This window comes from Podarcis muralis, chromosome 12 (assembly GCF_964188315.1).
Source record: "Podarcis muralis chromosome 12, rPodMur119.hap1.1, whole genome shotgun sequence".
Classification (NCBI taxonomy): Eukaryota; Metazoa; Chordata; class Lepidosauria; order Squamata; family Lacertidae; genus Podarcis; species Podarcis muralis.
The window spans coordinates 34,760,902-34,782,242 of record NC_135666.1 but is presented as its reverse complement, the minus strand read 5'-3'; the positions used below and the strand labels follow the sequence as shown (position 1 = coordinate 34,782,242).

General features: G+C 44.5%; 1 protein-coding gene across 3 annotated transcripts in view; it reads right to left on the bottom strand.

Annotated features, from left to right (window-relative positions):
• ITGB8 (integrin subunit beta 8) overlaps positions 1-21,341 on the bottom strand; it is a 65,425-nt gene that overhangs the window by 41,775 nt on the left and 2,309 nt on the right. For all 3 annotated transcript variants that reach the window (XM_077936995.1, XM_077936996.1, XM_028749719.2), the window contains exons 2-3: positions 8,531-8,616; positions 5,004-5,175 (exon numbers count right to left, since the gene is read on the bottom strand). In XM_077936995.1, the coding sequence (XP_077793121.1) occupies positions 5,004-5,175; positions 8,531-8,616 (258 nt within the window). The remainder of the gene's footprint in view (positions 1-5,003; positions 5,176-8,530; positions 8,617-21,341) is intronic.

Below are 21,341 nucleotides of genomic sequence, written 5' to 3'. Positions count from 1 at the left end.
AACTGGTTCTCAAATGAATAGGAGTTCAATGCGCTAACACCACACTCAAAGTTATGTTATTATAAACAAAGTCCACACAGAGGTTCCAAACTTTCAGGCAACTCCCACAGCACAAAATACTTTTGTCGTGAATAAAGTTTTTGTTTCCTTTCATTTAAACCATCCCTTTAAATCCCCAAGAGTCTGGAACACCAGCATTATGAATAAACAATGACTTCTACTCTATTCGGTATTAACATACCACAACAACTGTTTGTGGTGGACCAGGCTTATACCTGTACAACTCTAACATGAATAAGACCAGGATATGCTCAGTAAATACATCCTGCTCTAATTCTGAGGATTAGCAGCTGGCTCAGTCACATCCTTACAGGTGACTGGCAGATGTGTTAACTTCCAGCTAAGTTGCTGTGATGCAGGCACATGCCCGTACAAGATATCAAAGCCCAGAGGGGGCTTGCTGTATAAAGCAGCAGAAGAGTGTAATGACAGATCTGATAGTTAGGGATTCACAGAGCTACTAATGGTGAAGATATTCCCCCATCTGAATGGATAGACGATGTGGTTCATGTGACTGGAGCAACCAGCCGTTGATCGTGTTACTGGAAGCAACTTCGTGGTGGTTAATAATAATAATAATAATAATAATAATAATAATTTATTATTTATACCCCGCCCATCTGGCTGGGTTTCCCCAGCCACTCTGGGCGGCTTCCAAAAGAATATTAAAATACTGTGATACATCAAACATTAAAAGCTTCCCTAAACAGGGCTGCCTTCAGATGTCTTCTAAAAGTCTGGTCGTTGTTGTTCTCTTTGACATCTGGTGGGAGGGCGTTCCACAGGGAGGGCGCCACTACCGAGAAGGCCCTCTGCCTGGTTCCCTGTAACTTGGCTTCTCGCAGTGAGGGAACCGCCAGAAGGCCCTCGGTGCTGGACCTCAGTGTCCGGGTAGAACGATGGAGGTGGAGACGCTCCTTCAGGTATACTGGACCGAGGCCGTTTAGGGCTTTAAAGGTCAGCACCAACACTTTGAATTGTGCTCGGAAACGTACTGGGAGCCAATGTAGGTCTTTCAAGACCGGTGTTATATGGTCTCGGCGGCCGTTCCCAGTCACCAGTCTGGCTGCTGCATTCTGGATTAGTTGTAGTTTCCGGGTCACCTTCAAAGGTAGCCCCACGTAGAGCGCATTGCAGTAGTCCAAGCGGGAGATAACCAGAGCATGCACCACTCTGGCGAGGCAGTCCGCGGGCAGATAGGGTCTCAGCCTACGTACCAGATGGAGCTGGTACACAGCTGCCCTGGACACGGATTTAACCTGTGCCTCCATGGACAGCTGTGAGTCCAAAATGACTCCCAGGCTGCGCACCTGGTCCTTCAGGGGCACAGTTACCCCATTCAGGACCAGGGAATCCTTCACACCTGCCCGCCTCCTGTCCCCCAGAAACAGTACTTCTGTCTTGTCAGGATTCAATCTCAATCTGTTTGCCGCCATCCATCCTCCAACCGCCTCCAGACACTCACACAGGACCGTCACCGCCTTCACTGGTTCTGATTTGAAAGAAAGGTAGAGCTGGGTATCATCTGCATACTGATGAACACCCAGCCCAAACCCCCTGATGATCTCTCCCAGCGGCTGCATGTAGATGTTGAAAAGCATAGGGGAGAGGACAGAACCCTGAGGCACCCCACAAGTGAGAGCCCAGGGGTCTGAACACTCATCCCCCACCACCACTTTCTGAACACGGCCCAGGAGGAAGGAGCGGAACCACTGTATGACAGTACCCCCAGCTCCCAGCCCCTCAAGACGGTCCAGAAGGATGTTATGGTCGATGGTATCAAATGCCGCTGAGAGATCCAGCAGAACTAGGAAACAGCTCTCACCTTTGTCCCTAGCCCGCCGGAGATCATCAACCAGTGCGACCAAGGCAGTTTCAGTCCCGTGATGAGGCCTGAACCCCGATTGGAAGGGATCCAAATGGTCCGCTTCTTCCAGGCGTGCCTGGAGTTGTTCAGCAACCACTCGCTCAATCACCTTGCCCAAGAATGGAAGATTTGAGACTGGGCGATAGTTGGCCATCGTGGCCGCATCTAAAGATGGTTTTTTAAGAAGCGGTTTAATAACCGCCTCTTTCAACGGGTCTGGGAAGGTTCCCTCACGGAGGGAAGCATTCACCACCCCACGAAGCCCATCGCCCAGCCCTTCCCGGCTAGCTTTTATAAGCCAGGATGGGCAAGGATCCAGGAGACAGGTGGTTGGTTTCACTCGTCCAAGCAGCCTGTCCACATCCTCGGAGGTAACAGATTGGAATTGATCCCACGCAATTTGACTAGACAGGACTCTAGCACTCTCCCGCCCTGGCCCTGCTCCCACGGTGGCGTCTACCTCTTCCCGAATCTGAGCGACTTTATCTGCAAAAAACTTTGCAAAATCATTGCAGGAGATCATGTGGCCCGTACTGGGCCCCGATGTAGCAGGTGGTTCCGCTAAATTGCGGACCACCTGAAAAAGTCTCCTGCTGCTGTTTTCTGCAGATGCAATAGAGGCGGCGAAGAAGGCCTTCTTCGCCGTCGCTACCGCCACTTGGTAGGCTCGACACTGAGCTCTAACCTGTGTCCGGTCAGCTTCAGAATGGGTCATCCGCCACCGGCGCTCTAGCCGTCTCAACGATTGTTTCATTGCCCTCAGATCCGTGGAAAACCACGGGGCTGTCCGGGCTCCATGCAATCGGAGAGGGCGCTTCGGAGCCAAACAGTCAATAGCCCTGGTTAATTCCACATTCCAGCGGGCCACCAGGGAATCAGCTGAAAGGCCATCAACATGGGATAAAGCATCCCCTACCACTCTCTGGAAACCATTTGGATCCATTAAGTGGCGGGGGCGGACCATCCGAATCGGTCCCACCTCCCTGCAGAGGGGAAGGGTCGCGGAGAAGTCAAGTTGCACCAGGAAGTGGTCTGACCATGGCACTTCTTTTATTTCGCTTTTATTTAGTGTCAGAACACCAACATCCATGGAGGTAAACACCAGGTCCAAGGCATGTCCGCGGCTATGGGTTGGGCCAAAGTTATTCAGGGACAGCCCCATGGAGGCCATGCTTTCCACGAAGTCCCGAGCGGCCCCTTGTAAGGTCGTGTCGGCATGGATATTAAAATCCCCTAGGACAACCAAACTAGGTGTCTCCAGGAGAACATCCGCCACGACCTGAAGCAGCTCGGGCAGGGAATCCTTGGCCAACTTCCAGAACATGCACTCAGAGAACTGGGTCTTCCTAACAGGACGCCTGGTGCAAACTAATGACTTCCTAAAAATCACTGCAACCCCCCCTCCCCACCCACAAGGCCTGGGTTGCTGTGCGTAAGAGAAACCCGGTGGACAAGCAGCGGCAAGAACAGGCCCATCTGCTTCATCCAACCAAGTCTCTGTTACACAAGCCAGGTCAAATCCTCCATCCATGATCAAGTCATGGATGGCAGTGGTCTTATGAATCATTGACCTGGCATTGCACAGCAGCACCTTCAGGCTATGTGGGTATCCCTTGCTGATTCTAGTATCCGTCCGGACAGGACCAGACCCGGAGGCAGGGATAGTTGAATTGGGTTCCTTAGCTACCTTTCCTCTTTAAAGGAGGAGTAGCAAAACGCACTTTAAAAATTCTTCGTGTAGTCACTTAATGTTATATTGGTAGTGTCTCTGTGTCTTCACCCTGTTCTAAATATTCTCATGTGAATAGACTCCAAATGGACTGCAGCCTGCACAGATCTGGTAGGGTGCTGTTTTAAGATTCCCCATAGGAGTGAATGGGGAAGACAGAGCTTCATTTTGCATAGAGAAGATGGGAACCTAATCACAGATCAAAGGTGGACAGAGTGACTCAGAAACAGTTTGTAATTTTTAACAAAGCACAGATGCAAACTTACTCTGCATCATCTTGTAGAGCAAGGTTTCAAGGTAAAACCTTACTAAACAAGTTGGATTTCAAGAAGACATGAACAAACAAGGGTGGTGGAATCCATAATGGCATCACAGCCAAGGGGTGTGCGTGTGTCAGTAGAAAAGTGAGGGTGAGGAGAATAAGAGCTCATCCAAAACAACAAAAAAAGCCACACCTGTAGTAGGTATAAGGTAAAGGTACCCCTGCCCGTACGGGCCAGTCATGTCCGACTCTAGGGTTGTGTGCCCATCTCACTTAAGAGGCTTGGGGCCAGCGCTGTCCGGAGACACTTCCGGGTCACGTGGCCAGCGTGACGAAGCTGCTCTGGCGAGCCAGCACCAGCGCAACACACGGAAACACCGTTTACCTTCCCGCTATAAAGTGGTACCTATTTATCTACTTGCACTTGGGGGTGCTTTCGAACTACTAGGTGGGCAGGAGCTGGGACCGAAAGATGGGAGCTCACCCTGCCGCGGGGATTCAAACCGCCGACCATGCGATCGGCAAGTCCTAGGCACTGAGGTTTTACCCACAGCGCCACCCGCGTCCCATAGTAGGTATGCTTGTGTTCAATTTGAGATAACAAGACCAGGCAATCTAAGCATACAAAGTATCATTTACAGGATTTGGCTGGGATGAGAGGTAACAGAATACAGACTTATTCACTCATAATTATCCAATTTTGATGAATATTTTAATGGGAGTTAGACAATGGAAATTAGACAATGGATAATGGTGACAAGCCATCTCATTAGCTATTTAAACAGATGCCAAAGCCATAAAAATCGCGGGAGCCAAAACTGCTGCACAGCCAATTTAGACAAAATATAGAAAGCTCACAAGATTCGCATATCCAAGAGTTATTTTTTAAATCAGTATGAACTGACTGCTTTCAGTCCTTTTAAAAACTGGATCTGTAACAGTTCTCCAGAATTAGGTATCTTTTCTCGTTTAAAAAGAAAACGCCAGGCTCTGTGTGAATGCTCCATCTCTGTTGCTTGAGTAACTGTGTCCAATTAAAAAAACAACACACATTTTAAACAATACTTTCTTTTTAAGAAACAAACCTGGACGTAGCTGGATTGAAACTTCTCCTGGTGCCACTTGTACATTAGCATTACTGACAGGCATTGTTACACCAGCGCTGGGACTTTCTATGAAATCTGCTCTGCAGCCTCTTTTCATTAAGTGTAGAACTATGTCACATCGTTCCTTCTGTTTTGTTCCAGCCATGAAATCCTGTTTGAGGAGAGGCAAATAGAGAGAGAGAGAGAGGAAAAAATTAGAGAGGAGAGACAGAGAAATGTTTATATTCTGAGATATCATCAAGCATAGCCAGGTAACCGAAAAGTTAATGAAGAACAATGAGGCATGCCAGTATGCCCAAAGGAGCTATAGCAGGTCCAAACTAGACATGATGCCAAGTGACTCATGTGGGCTGCTGTGTGTAGGAGTGGTAGGCAATACTTCCTGGCATGGGCGTTGCAGCAGCTCAGCAGAAAGGAGAGGGAGAGGAGGAGGGTGAGGCGGTTGGCACAGCAACTGTGCACCAGAAGAACCAATCTGGTGCTCCTGCCAGTACATTTGCATCACTCTGAACTTCCTCTTCCTCCTTTTAAGGTGTAGTGATGCCTGTTTCAGGAGGTCAGAGAAGCACCACTGCCCTACCCCACTGGCTACTCCCAGCTGTGGGAGTCTCCATTTTACTGGCCAGATACAGGCCTGGTGGACATCACTGCTCCCCCAAACCCTGCTGTGGACCAGGCTATTAGCACCTAAAGCAAAGCACCTATAAGCACTCATGTGGACTGTCCTTCCAGGGTTAATAGCTGTTGCAGAGGAGGGGCATTTTCACTGGGACCACAGCAGGGAGGGAAGAGTGCCAACAAACGACAAAACGAACCACGGATACATTTTGCATTATGCCTAGTTGTGCCAAAAAAAGAGGCACTTGTTTTTATAACAAAATATTTAAAACAGAAGTTAGGACTAATTGCTATAAAGGTTTCTGAAGGGTGCTTTGGAAGTTTTCACATAACAAAAAAGGAAAAGTGAGCTCATTATGACTTCTCTCTCTCTCTCTCTATTCTTCATGGGGGTTTTTCCATCTCAGAAATGTTTGCATGTACCAGCCCCTCTGACATCAATTACAATTGGCCTTTCATTTAGCCTGTGGCCTAAGACAATCTAGTAAGAACTGCATGCTCAATACAAGTGTTTTTTATTGAACAGAAAACACTTCTGACATCTGAAAATGCATTTTGCTATAAAGCTACATAATTGAATTGCTTTTATTGCCAAAAACCATTTCGGATTTATTTGCTGGAATACATTAAGGGAGCAAGACATAAAGGGGGAAATTCAAAAGGGAGGGAATGGATGGAGAGGCAGGCAAGGCAAGAGAAAGTCTTAAAGAGTATGTTCCATAGAAGGCACAATTCTAACACATCAATGTTAACCCTACAAGACCAAAAAGAAGACCAAAAGAAGACTGGGATGGACCACATGCAAATGGAACAGATAAATAATTGGTTCCATTTCTCTTAGTAGTACCCTGAATGGTTACTACGGTACTCAAAACTGGAAACATTTTGTGGGAGTGACTAAAGATTGGCTTGGTGTAATCAAATCTGCCTTATTGCCATACTGGAAAAATTAATCCCAATTAAGACTAGCTGAGAACAAATTTTAAAGTGACACATTTATGTGTATGTAGCAGAGATTTATGCTGTTTGTAAATAATGATAATAATATTCAGAGAGTCGTGGAAAAACATGTCAATAGCAATCCCCCATAATGAAGTTTTCCCTAGGTAAATATAAAAGAGGACTATGCCTTTTGTTAATATACGACAGAATGTGCTATGCTCACACCTTCTTTGTTTGCCCTCTTACTAAAGTTTGTCTTTCTTACACATAGAGAAAACATGTTTCTTAGAAATTTAAATTGTTAAGGTTTATGGGAAAGTGTTTTATTTATAGAATGCAGGAGCACAAAACCCCCCAAACTTGTGCAGATCTTGTAATGGACATGGTGACAGTGGGAATGAATGAACTGTCCCCATTCCCAGCCGCCATGATTTCAGTTGAATTTCTCCCCAGAGTCTAGAAATAGGCACAAGGTATCTCCACCTAACTGAGAACTATAGAAAAGCATTATTCACTTAACCTGTACATAGGCTGAATTGCTTGAACACCAAGCACATTCACAGTTCTTAGATTTATTTTTTAAAAAATATGTTATTATTGATGTGTTTGCTGTCCTGGGCTCCTTTGGAAGGATGGGATATAGATTGAATAAAATAATAATGATAATGAAGGAGCAGTGGAAGATGTTCGATAACCGTGGCCACAAAATTGTTATTCCAATGTCAGTAGGGATGTTGTTGCCACCCCCTCTCTACCAATATATGAAACAGCTACAGGTTTCTAAGGGCCTAAGAAGTGTATGCCCAAGACCCGCACACTCTGTCTAAAATACGGTCTGCTCAGGCACAAATCATCATTCTTTAAAACATTTGGTAATGTCCAACTAATATTAAACAGGTTTTAAGAAGCAATTATCAACTCTGGTGATCTGCTGAATATGCATCCATGTCAGAGGTTGTCAATGGGACGCTGTCCAAATGTTGTGCTATCCAAATGTTGCAGACTACAGCTCTCATCAGTCTCAGACAAGCCAGCCAATGGCTGATGGGAGCAGTAGTTCACAAGATTTGGAAGGCACCACACTGGCTGTGCTGATCCATATGGTCTCTATGAGGAGGAATGCTGGAGCTCTTAGAAAGTGCATGGTGAAGGCCCTAGAAAACAATGCAAGAGCGTCACTCTGCAACCAACCCTTTTCTTTGAAAGCTGAATGTATTTCAAAACCATTCTCCACAATAGAGACTCCAACATGTGTATGGCAAATCATATATGGCCCCCTAAATTTTCTCTGCCTCCCTATTATTTTTCTTACAAGCAAATAATTAAATCAACTGGAAAGTCTTTGTTTTTGCTTCTTAAAGGCCCTCTTTTTGTGCTCCCCCCCCTCGGAGGTCAAACAAGCAGCTAGAAGTGGGGGGGCGCTAAACCAATAAGAACCCCACATTCTTAATGTGTCCGTTTCCCCTTAGCAGCAAGCAAAGGATAGATGGAAGGACGGATGAAAACAAAGAGGGAAAGAAGAGAGGGAAAGGCAGTAGGACGAAGGTGTGCTCTGGCAACCCCAGAAATAGCTCCCTTCTGACCTGGCCTACCACTGCTTTGTGCAGGTTAATAATAATAATCATCATTATTGTAATTATCATCATTAATATAGCCTTAATGAACATAAGTAAAAAACAGTAATGTGAACATAGGAATAAACTGCTCCCTCCCCCCTTCTTATTTTGCTCCCCTCTTGCTTTCATGCGATGGGCGTGTTACTCATGAAAATAAGAAGGTTCAGTTTTTTAACAGTTACTGTACTTCCCCAACAATTGTTGAATTTCCCCCTTTGACTAGGGAGTCCTTTCATGTGCACAGGAGCTGAAGACTTATTTCATTTGCATTGAAGCAGCTAAAGCAGACAAAGAAGTACCAGGATGACTAATACGGAGAAGAGAGCTTACCTCTTGAGTACACCATGCACACTCTGGGCCCACAGCAAGACAGTCGGTACACGTCACTGCATTTGAGATGGCACATCTGTTGTCTGCTGTAAAAGATAGATAGATATATACAAGGCCATTCAGCGATTTGCAAACATGTGTGGGAGTAGAGCACAATGTCTAAAGTTAAAAATGTGATTTGAAAGCATAAAACACGAGGTTCTGGGCACTTTGTGGAAAATCAAAGTGGGCTGCTATATCACTCCCTAGGAGTTCAGGATTCTGCTCTTCAGTAAGTCACAGCAAGCCCTTTTGAGCTAAAGAATCGGGGTCAGGGAGAAGTGCACATTTTGCAAGGCCCAGAAAACCCTGCTGCTGGCCCTATTGGCTACTACAACTACTAACTGATCCAGTATTAAGTGTCATAGACTGGCTGATTGCAAAGGAGTGGTGGGAGGCACCAGCTGGGGAACCCCAAGGGGAGGTGGCTCAGAGCCTGGGGTGTGGTGGTGTTACAACAATGAGTAGTCAGAGGGAGCAGACTGGGAGGAGGAGGCATCAGAAGCTGAAGAGGTAAGAGAGTTTAGTGAGTGGTAACATGCTGAAGCAGAGAGCAATCCAGAATCAGAGGCAGAAGCAGAGGGTGGAGGCAGAGATGAAGAAGCCAAGGGGTCTCCCCTTCCTGCTGCAACCAGCTCCCCTCCCCCCCCCCCCCCCCCGGTCTCCCAGAACCAGAAGAGGGATGAAGAGGGCAGAGCAAAGACAGGCAAGGTGGCAAAGTCTCAGATTGCTTGAGAAGGCCCCGGGGGAGGAGGAGACACAGGAAACTGTAGGAAGGCAGTCCTCATAACTGCCTCATTGGAGCAAGATCTACTGGCAAGAGCTGTTGTGATCACTAGGCCTGGCCTCCTGAGCTGTCTTGTTCCTTTGAATACAGAGTTAATTTCACTGACGCTGGGTGAGTGACTGCTGACCTGCCCCTGACATCTGCTCCTGACACTGACAATGTCATTCCTATTAATTCTAGCACATGCAGACAACTTGCACTAGCGGCTGATGAGACACTACTGGCTTCCCAACACAGCGGGTCACTGGCACCTACTGAAACAGAGGGGTGAGAGGTGAAGCATTAGACGTGCGGCACAGCACATGATGATGGAGCCAATGTGCACATGCCCTGCATCTCGCCCCTTTCCCTCCCCTTCTTGGTAAATGCCAGCAACTCTCTGTGCTGGGAAGCTGTGAGAGCAAGGGTGCCCCACATGAGGCATCTTCACCATAGGAGCCAACTCCTAGGGGCCGAGGTGCCTTCGTCCCCCCAATAAAATATTTGAGGGGGCCGTCTCCAAAGTTGATGGGCATTGCTCTTCAAATGGGGGAGTGTGTGTGCCATGTCATGTGGGGTGGGGCTTGCCTGTCCCCCCACATATTTTATTCAAATTGGCACCCCAGCACCTCACTGAGTGCTACTGTAGCCAAGCACTCAGTTCATTGTTTTTAGGTAGTTAATGAAAGGCTACAACAGGAGCGGGACGCGGGTGGCGCTGTGGGTAAAAGCCTCAGCACCTAGGCTCCCGCTGCTCGGTCCCAGCGCCTGCCAACCTAGCAGTTCGAAAGCACCCCCGGGTGCAAGTAGATAAATAGGGACCGCTTTCTAGCGGGAAGGTAAACGGCATTTCCGTGTGCGGCTTTGGCTCGCCAGATGCAGCTTTGTCACACTGGCCACGTGACCCGGAAGTGTCTCCGGACAGCGCTGGCCCCCGGCCTCTTGAGTGAGATGGGCGCACAACCCTAGAGTCTGTCAAGACTGGCCCGTACGGGCAGGGGTACCTTTACCTTTACAACAGGAGCAGAAATTAAATCTTTGTTTGTGTGGCATCTGCCGGAAATGGATTTCTAGTGAGATATGGAACAATCCCTCTCAGATTAATAATCTGCAGTAATTGGCTGCTGGCAACTGTGGACTACAGTGGTACCTCGGGTTAAGTACTTAATTCGTTCCAGAGGTCCGTTCTTAACCTGAAACTGTTCTTAACCTGAAGCACCACTTTAGCTAATGGGGCCTCCTGCTGCTGCCGCGCCACCGGAGCACGATTTCTGTTCCCACCCTGAAGCACAGTTCTTAACCTGAAGCACTATTTCTGGGTTAGCAGAGTCTGTAACCTGAAGCGTATGTAACCTGAAGCATATGTAACCCGAGGTACCACTGTACCATTATTTCAAATATCTCTATTCCTGATTGATTTCTTGTCACAGTTTTTTTTTTTATGTGCAGCATGCCATTCACTATTTTCAACTGTTTGATAGAGTTTTGGAAGGGCGCCCTTGAAATGCAATCTGTTGCTCTTTGTTCTGTCAGTTCTCGAGAGCGTTCAGTATGGCAACAACAAAGCATTGCTGTCTCCACATCCCTAAAGCTAGAGAGAGAGAACTGAAAGTGAGAAGATGAACAGCCATCTATTATGCCAGGTCTTGCACTGAAACAAGATCCTCAATAACTACAACTGTTTATCTTCACGGTATTTTTTTTTAAAAAGGCATGTGTGTGTTTCTTTCCGTGTGTAGTAACATTAGATGCAAGAGTAGGCTCAAAGTTTATTTTGCTTTAAGGAAAAAGGTAAACTGTAGTACATTTAAACTGATTAGGGAGGGTAAGCGGGTCAAGCCAGAGAGAGAACATTATTCCAAAACACCGATTTGGTAACACCTACCGAGAAATAAAAACAGAAAAATGTTGGGAGGGAAACCATACACTGGTAGCTAATCTGTGTGAACAGCCAAGTCACATACATGGCACAGTTCTTGCTGGGTTTTCGCTTCACAGAGTATGACGGTACTTGTAGAAATCAACAACATACAATACCACATACCTCCATACACACAGAAAACTAGCATGGCAGGGAAAACAGTTCCCAATAGGTTTTCACCATATCATCATGGAGACACAACTGTGGCTTCTCAAAAACCATGTGTTCTGATGATGTAGCATCTAAATATATATTAACAAAACAGGCAGAGGAATGTAAAGGAGCTGCCTCGTACAAGGTCTCACCATACACCCATCTGCCTGATCATTGTCCACAACAGATGTGGAGAACCTTTGGCCCCCCAGATGTTGCTGAACTACAACTCCCATCAGCCCCAGCAAGCATGGCCAGGGGATAGGGATGGGGGGAATTGTAGTTCAGCAACATCTGGTGGGCCAAGGGTTCCCCACATCTGGTCTACAATGACCTTCAGGAGTCCTTCAACCTGAAGTAGCTACCTTCTGCTTGCAAAGCATGGCACCTCCTCTATAAAGCCTTGGGCTCCCCTTTGTATGCATGCAAGACTTGATGTTACAGTAGACTACATAGAACAATGGTGCTGGAGGAGTCTCTTGAGAGTCCCATGGACTGCAAGAAGATCAAACTGATCCATTCTGAAGGAAATCAGCCCTGAGTGCTCACTGGAAGGACAGATCCTGAAGCTGAGGCTCCAATACTTTGGCCACCTCATGAGAAGAGAAGACTCCCTGGAAAAGACCCTGATGTTGGGAAAGATGGAGGGCACAAGGAGAAGGGGACGACAGAGGATGAGATGGTTGGACAGTGTTCTCGAAACTACCAGCATGAGCTTGACCAAACTGCAGGAGGCAGTGGAAGACAGGAGTGCCTGGCGTGCTCTGGTCCATGGGGTTACGAAGAGTCGGACACAACTAAATGACTAAACAACAACAACATAGAACAAAAGAACTCTAGAAATCTCTGCATGAAGCTGCCACCAGTGGTTTTCGCCCAACTCCATTATCCCACCAATAGAACAAGTTTTAGCAAATGACCATACACTAGAGTAGAAAAAATAACATGGGGGGAATGACACCAATATAGTGGCTCAGTAAGCCATCCCCTGTAGGAAGTCCATTTATCTTGTATTTTCTTACTAACATTTTTTGATACACAAGGTTTAAAACAAATGAGCTGGTCTTATATAATTTCTTTAAAAACAGGGTTCAGAATCTGTTTGGTTCATAATTTGTTCCAATAACTTCTTATAGAAGTAACATTTACAGACATGCATTCATTCATGAAATATTTCTCATGTAGCTGCCAGTCTATTTTTAAAAAATAAATTAGAACCAAGGCATTACTAAATTAGTTATATCTTTTCTAAAGAAAAAGAAAAAGAAAAACAAACCCTTAACACTAAAGCTAGAAATATTTTTATGAGTTGGCTTAGTATAGGAAAGAGACTTTTCTTACCATTTTACCAACACAGCCCAGACAAAACTGAACCGTTATGATGCCAAAAGTCAAGAGGCAGGCTTCTACTGGCTTTAGTTAAATAACTGAAACATGCCAAAAAGGTATTTTAAAACAAAACAGGCCATACTTTGGCTCAAAAAAAATTTACACTGACATATATACATAATAAAACATGTGTAGTTAGTTATACCATGCCCAACTGTATATCATATTATGCATTCTATGAGAATTACATTAAATAAGGCATAATGACCCTGACTTTGCAAGAAATTAAAGAATTTTAGAATAAAAGAGAGAGTATTTCTGGGACAATACCAAACATAATGCATTTGGAACAGAATTAGGTTATAGGCCACAGAAAGCTCAAATCAAATATTTCATTTTAAGCCCTCATTTTACTGCCCCAACTCAAATAATTAGAACTCTTAAAATCCACCTGTCTCCAATGCTCAGTAAATAGTTGAGTACAAATTTACCAGCAGATACCAAATCTTAGTGTGAGCCCATGGGAGGAGAAAGGAGTCAAGTTTGCATTAATCTGACTAGTGGTACTTTTCTCATTTCAAATTTAAGGCTTACTGAGATGTGGGAAACGGCAAGCAAGGTTTTCTGTGAGTCCCTGGCAAGTCTTGCAAGAGCCCCAAGGCACTTATGTGCACATGTGCAAACAGAGCAGAGCCAGGAAAGAACTCCATTTCCCATAGTTTCTGAATACTGAGATATACACATGCACGGCCCAAGGCGCTACCATAAAAAGGTAAAGGCAAAGGGACCCCTGACCATTAGGTCCACTACCATACTAGTTCCCAAAAGCTCTGCCTACAGCCTCTCCCAGGAAGTTGGAGGAAGAGGAATCCCTGTGGGTCTGAAACTGACCCATCTAAAACAAATGTAAGGAGCAGGATTCAAAAACCCAGTGCCCAAACGATCCCATTTTTACGCTCACTCACCACTAGTAATTTGTTCACACTTATGACTGCATGGTTTAAAAGTGAACTGTAATAGAGCTTCAACTGAACCTGTATGCTTTTGTTTCCTTGGTTACTTCCAACAAAAATTGAACATTAACTTCTGTGTTAATTATTTGCCTAACTCAGATTCTAAAACAAAGGTAGTTTTCTCAGAATCAGAAATTTAAGTTTCTGTTTCAGTTAGATGAACTAACGCTAGTATTGTTTTAAAAATCCACATTTCTACTTGTAAAGGGGGAAAGTTGCTTACATTTATGGATGCACATAAGCAACTGAAGCACCATTCTATAAATCATCTATTAGCTTTTGCGGCCATAACGATACAAGTTAATGTTTCATCATACAGGTTAATGCACATGATAATCTCTGGAAATGTTACCAAGACAGCAGTGAAGCTAGAACACAGCCTAATAGGGCTAATAGTAATTGGTAGCCCAATTCTCCTTGAATTTTGCTAATTCTTAAAGCCATCCAAGTTGGTGACTATGTATTATGACTATGTATTATGACAGATTTGCATTTACCTAACAGATATAGTGTTGTGTTTCATACAGAATCCCAAAAAGAAATCTAACATTACAGATTTAAATATAGTTACAGATAGGTAGCCGTGTTGGTCTGCCATAGTCAAAACAAAAAAGTCAAAACAAAAAACATTCCTTCCAGTAGCACCTTAAAGACCAACACCTTAAAGATTTAAATATATCCAACTCATACCTGTAACGAGGAAACCTTTTTTTAACCTTTTGAACAGAATTGTGGCCAAATGCTTTCTTGTTTCTGGTTCCAAATTTGGCAGGCTCACTAGGTTTATATCCAAATGGAGCCCTCAAAGTGACTCACAACTGCATTTTATAAAATTCACGGTTGCGTTAAAAAAACAAACAGGACAGCCAGCCATCTGGAGTAGAAATTCCTTCCCAGTGTTGATTTCAATCACTGTAGGTCTGCTTTCCAAGAGTGTGGTATGAGTATGTGTTGCTAGAGTTGAGCCCCTTGAAGTCATATGCATGTCTCATTTCCTAAATTTAAAATCGACACCTGCATGAACTCATGTGGGATACAGCACCACGATCATAAGCAAGCCTTTGCCTTTGTCTCCCTTTGCCTGTTTGCTATCCTATAAATTTTAGTTATTTTGGTGTCTGTGCTAGTCTATTTCATTGTGCTCACAGACTTACTTAGGATTTTACACTGCTTCATTGTTTGGACTCACCTGGATAGACATTCCTAACATTCCAATTCTTCTTCTGGAAACATTTTAGCAAAAACAGTTCAAATCAGATAACATCCCTCTATGAAAAATATTAGGACTTCTCATCAAGGACTGCATGTCCAACAACATGTTTGCCTTTGTGTGGCCTCTGTCATTGGCCAGCTGACAAAGGACCACTAGGAGGCTGCACCATTTTCTTCCCAGGGCCAATGAACTGGGTTTAAACCTTGGAAAAACTCAGGCCTTTGAGAGAGGTCAGTTACTTGTTCTGGATGGGATTGCACTCCCTCTGAAGAAATGGGTACCTACTGACTCACTTGAAGTCACGCATGGCCTTGGTGGCAAAGAGTGCTTTGGTGAGGTTGGTGAGGCAGCTACAGATGTTCCTGGACTGAGACGAGTTGACCACTGTGGTCTTGGCATCAGCAACCTCAAGACTGGATTAGTGCCACATGCTCTATGTGGGACTTCCCTTGAACTTAACCCAGCTGGTGCAGGATGCAGCAGCTAGGTGGCTGATGGGAGCATCCTGACGACGCCATACAATACCTCTGCTGAGAATGAAGCACTCGCTGCCAAGATGCTCCTGGGCCTAGTTCAGAATTTTGCTTTACCACTTGAAACCAGGGCTTTTTTTCCCCATCCAGAACTCAGTTATGGCACCTCTCAGGTGGGTGCCATTGCCATTCTAAGAGAATGAGGGAGGTGTTCACTGTGAATTCCAACACCTCTTTTTCTAGAAAAACAGCACTGCTTAAAAATTACTTGAGGGACCATCTTGCTTCATATATCCCTGCCTGACAGTTGTTATCTTGGGATGGGGTACTGCTTAGAATACTGCATGGATGTTTGTACTAGAAGCTGAGCTTTTAGTGTTGCCTCTGCAGCCCTCTGGAATCAATTATCAGCTGAAATTAGTCAGCTAATATCATGATATTTAGGTGGCTATTGGAGATGTTCTTGTTTAAGAAGGCTTCCCCTTAATTGTGCCCAGTCAAGTTGTGGAATACTAACCCTAATTGTAGAAAGGGGTTTTTTGTTTTTAGAAATGGTTTTACAATTTTGTATTTTATCAAAGTGTATCTTAACTGCCAGGGGTGCCAACTTGAATAAAATATTGGGGGGGGGGCAGGTGAATCCCTGCCTACATAACTGATCACATGATGTGGCACACACACACCATATGGCTAGCAATGCCCGTTAACTTTATTGGGGGGGCTGGGCCCTCTGAAATATTTTATTGAGGGGGCCGAAGGGAACTCAGCCCCTAGGAGTTGCCTCCTGTGTTTACTGTTTTGACAGCATCTAGGTGTGAAGGAGTTTATAAATATGTAAAGTAAATAAATAAATAACTCTATGATGGCAAGGAGAGACTAAATTGGCTGCATCCATCACGGAAGGAGCTTCTTTCTCCCCTCCCTGCAAACCCCCACCCCCAACATGCTAATGTTACTGCCAGTTACACCTGGGACCACAAAACTGAAGAGAGGTGCCCCCTGGCCTTTGCCACCAGTCAGGTGCCCTACGGCTACTAGAAGCCTGCATCCCTGATCCCCACAAATAACATTGCAGTAAAGGGGAGAGAAAGTGTGGTCCAAACTACTGGCCAGAGGAGGAGAACCTGCCCCAGTGCTTGCTTTCCTGAGCCTCAGGCAGCAGAACCAAGGGTCAAAGATGCTGGAAGCTGTAATAATCCAACATCTGGCAGGCACTACACTGATTACTTCTGCTCTAAAGACCTACCAAAAAAGTTACTAGGAATAGAATTGCTGAAGCTGTCAAACGGTGTCCAGTGTAGCTCAACATTAGATAATTATTAAGTCATATGCCAGAAATAGCTAATTGTTGGACTTCAGCTTGATCATTGTTACATGTAAACTCCTATCTCTTAACAGTTACTATAATCACAGAACTTATTAAAGCACTGTGGGCATAATTGTGTTTTCTATTAAACATTTCATTTGATAACTTCCTCATTACTTTTTTTCCTTTAAAGAATAAAGCCAAATTATTGTGTTGGAGTGGTTTTGGCAAGTTTTATTGTCCAATGTTCTCATTCCAGCATCAGGTACTTGTTTCTGTTGGCTGAGCTATGCTACAATTACCCTTTAGTTAAAGTCACAGAACAAGAGATCCTTTGTCACTGGGAAGTAAAACCTGTCTTTTTTTTAAAATCAGCATTCTGAAGATACTTTGGGACTTGGAACTTTTAATACTGCTTTTTTAATGTTGTATTTGCTCTTATTAAACCTCACATTCTGCCTTCACTTAAAATAAGTGGACAAGAAAAACTGAAATAATTAGTTTAAAATATATACATTTTGCCTATTTTCTTTCACAGCTTTTCATTAACATTATGGACACTAGCACAGAAATAACAATTAATGAGCTTGAAGGACCATCATTTTCTATTTACTGTGACAAATGGCCTACTATCATCATACTGTGAAAAGAAGTAGGCTCTGGAGGCAGATCATTGTGTTTCCTTTATCTATATACTGGAGAACAATATACAGGCCAGTTATTTCGAGAGCTGAGGGTATAACAACATATGCTGCAGCAGAGAGGAAACAAAGGTAGACTCCCTGCCGGACTTCTTGAAATACAAAACTTTCTTTAATTTTAAAACGTCGCTCGTTCAGGTGATCAAGCTACAGGTAGATGCTGCCATGCTGAAGGATTGATTCCTTACAACTGTGGAACAAACATTATGCAACACTCGTAAAAATGCCTGTTCCATATATTGAAGCAGTCAAATGGCCAAATATGTGGTAGGGCAATCTTAGAAGTAAACGGGTCCTAAGCTGTACAGTGCATTACATACTAATAGTATTGCATTGATTTTGGCCTGCCAGCAAATGAACAGCCAGTGCAAGTCTCTGAGCATTGTTGGAATATGCTGAGAGGGTCTTCTTCCTGCCTGCAACTGTGCTGCAGCACTCTGCACTAACTGTAGTTTCCATCCCAAGCACAAGGTGAGCCCGACATACAGTGGCACTGCAGTAATCCAGCCATGAAGTTACCCGTGCCTGACCTACTGCAGTCAAGCTACCCCAATCTTGGAACAACCTTAACTGTCACACCAGCCGAAGCTGATAAAAGGTGCTCTAAGAAGTCACTGAAGTCAATGGACATCTAGGGGCAAAGCAAGATTCAGAAGCTTTCCCAGACTCTAAATCTGCTCCTTCAGAGGGAGTACAAACCTGCCCAGGGCAGGCCATTGGTCAGTTTCTCAGTTACAGGAAGTACACTGCCTCTGTCTCTCCAGGATTCAAACTCAGTATGTTTTCCCTCATCCAGTTCACTAGTGACCCCAAGAACCAGTCTAGGGCCTCTACATCTCCTCCTGATTTAGATGTTATGTAGAAACAGAGCTGAGTGTAATCACCATACTAATGGCACGTTGCCTCCAAACTCCTAATGACCACTTCCAATGGCTTCAAAAGGATATTGAATACTGCTGGGGATAAAATAGTGTCCTGTGGTATGTACCCCACAGCATAAATGCCAGGGAGCCAAAAAGCATTCTTCCAATGCTGCTCTCTAGACTTCGTTATGTAAAGTAAGGGTTGGAACCATCACAATACAAGGCCTCCAATTCTCAACTCAGGTGACCCATCCATAGGACACCATTTTTAATTGTATCAAAAGCTACAGAAAGATCAAGAAGAAAGGGCAAGGTTTGACTCTCTTTGCCTCACCCTCGGTTTGACTCTCTTTTGCCTCACTCCAGGGTGACCAAGAATGGCTTGGTCCTATAGGAAGTCCTGAACCAAGATTGGAATGGGTTGAGATAATCTGTGACATCCAAGACACTTTACAGCTACTCAGCCACAACCCTCTCTACACAACTTTCCCTAAGAAGGGGGCATTTGCAACTGGTCAGCTGTCCAAACCATTAGGTCTAGGACCAGTTTCTTTTGGGGTAGCTATACTACTGCCTCTTTCAAGATGTCAGAGACACCCCCCCACCACCACCACAACCAGTCTACTCCTCCTCTTCCAGGTATAATAAGCCAAGAGAGATGAATGAAGAGGACCCACTGTTGGACTTTAAGGCCATAAGCACCTTGTCCACATCATCAGGCTGAATCAACCGAAACTGATCCCACAACATGTGACACTCCTCAAAAAAAATCAACCCGTGGGTCATAGAATCATAGCACTGTAGAGTTGGAAGAGTCATCTAGTTCTTAAAGATTCCAGAGATTTTCCCCCTACAATGAGATTCAGCAACCTCTGGACCACCCAAAACAACTCCATTTGACCACTAAAGGATTCAGTGCAGGCTGCTAAATGAGCTCTCTCCACCACCCACACTGCCACATGGCAGGCATGATGTGTACTAACTTGTGTTTGGACAACTTCGGAGTAAGATTTGTGCCGCTTGCAGTCTTTGTACAGCCTGCCCAACGCTCTCCAGAATACCTATGAGCCATCTGAGCTCTGCAAGAGCAATCACGTCAAGCACCTATCATATCTCACCATTCCATAGCACGACCAGGACTTTGACAGGATCATTAGCTTTTTCTGCTGGAAAATCCCCCAGAGCATTCAGGAATCCATCAGTTTATGCACGTGGGCATAACCGGTGCTCAACCCTTACAGAGGATAATTGGTGCCACCAAACCAAACTTCCACCAGCTAATGTTCAGACTATGATAAGTGAGTGAATTGTTCGTGCACACGCACACACACACCACAATCACCTTTGCTACATCCCTCAAGGAAAAGCCTAGTTCAAGGGTATGGTCTGATCACTGTGTTGGACGGATGACCATTGGAGACAGCTCCATGGTTGTCATGGAGACCATGAAGTCCTTAAGTGTGCTTAATTTATGCTATTAGTTGACTTAGCTTTTCAGTGTGTATTTAAAACAGCACACATGATGTGACAATACAGTACAGTGGTACCTCGGGTTAAGTACTTAATTCGTTCTGGAGGTCCGTCCTTAACCTGACACTGTTCTTAACCTGAAGCACCACTTCAGCTAATGGGGCCTCCTGCTGCCTCCATGCCGCCGGAGCACGATTTCTGTTCTCATCCTGAAGCAAAGTTCTTAACCCGAGGTACTATTTCTGGGTTAGCAGAGTCTGTATCCTGAAGCGTATGTAACCCGAGGTACCACTGTAGTAGTAACTTTAAAACGTATTACATCAGCATTCAATCTCCATTTTACTATTAAAACACCTGACTTCCGTTACACAGCTCTGGAATATAGGTATTCTTCTAGCTATGACTTAGGAGGCAAGGGAGCTTGCCTGAACTGTATTAGGAACTGACTACCATCAGTTATGAAGACAGGAGTGCCTGGCGTGCTCTGGTCCATGGGGTCACGAAGAGTCGGACACGACTAAACGACTAAACAACAACAACCATCAGTTATCACCTCTAGTAATAAAAACGGTGAAGGTTTAATTTTGTGAAATAAACTCTTTGTTTATTGAAGACCTTGTGTATTGTCATCTGTAGATTAACTAATCTCATCTGGAAGCTAATGATAATCCACATCTTGTTCTCCATCATGACATTTGGGATAATACTTAACTGAAAAAATAGCTTCTGCATAGGGTCTTATGTAAGATTTCTAAACTATTATACCCAAGGAGTTGTATTATTGGGATTGGAGGATACAGCTCCCAGAAGTTAAGCTTGGCTGGGGAATCATGCTTCAAGTGTCATTAGGATCAGATAGCATCAGACAGATCAGAAGACCCAAATATTTGATGGTATCTTTGCACTAATCCAGGAATTTACATCTAAAGTCTCTTACCCATAATATGTAATCTCAAGCTTAAACTGACCCAACAGAGTTCTCTCTCTCTTTCTCTCCACCAGCCCTGCCCAAGACTTGGGAAGTGCAAGTTAGAGCACATAGGCCAAGAATTAAATCAGTGTTTAAAACCCCCATTGTTCTCGGCACATTTTGCAACGGAATTTCTTTAGTGCAAGAGGTTTCTGAGCTCTGGGCGCAGTACTGTGCCTAAAATTTCAGATTAAAACTACAGAGCGGAAGGAAAGGAGGACCTTTTTCTTCCTCCCCACTTCTAGCTACTCTCTGAAGACTGGAGAAGAGACCCTCTTAAGAATATTAGGGTCCATGGGGGAAATGAACATAATATTTAAGCTGTAATTCATTCATTTTCAGCTTTGGATTCTTGTTATAAAAAAGCTTGCCTTGATTCAGTTGTTGCACCCATAACCTAGGTTTAAGGTGTCATTTAGCTCCTAGCTTTCACATCTAAGTTTCCAACACTGAACTAAATGTATCTGCATCTTAAATATAAGTCTCTAAATAGAAGGTTAAACTATAATGGATCCCTTCTTGATTACTCATGCAAACCAGAAGCAAAGATTTAAGCAGGATAACTACATTTTACTAAGCAGTAAGACAATGTGA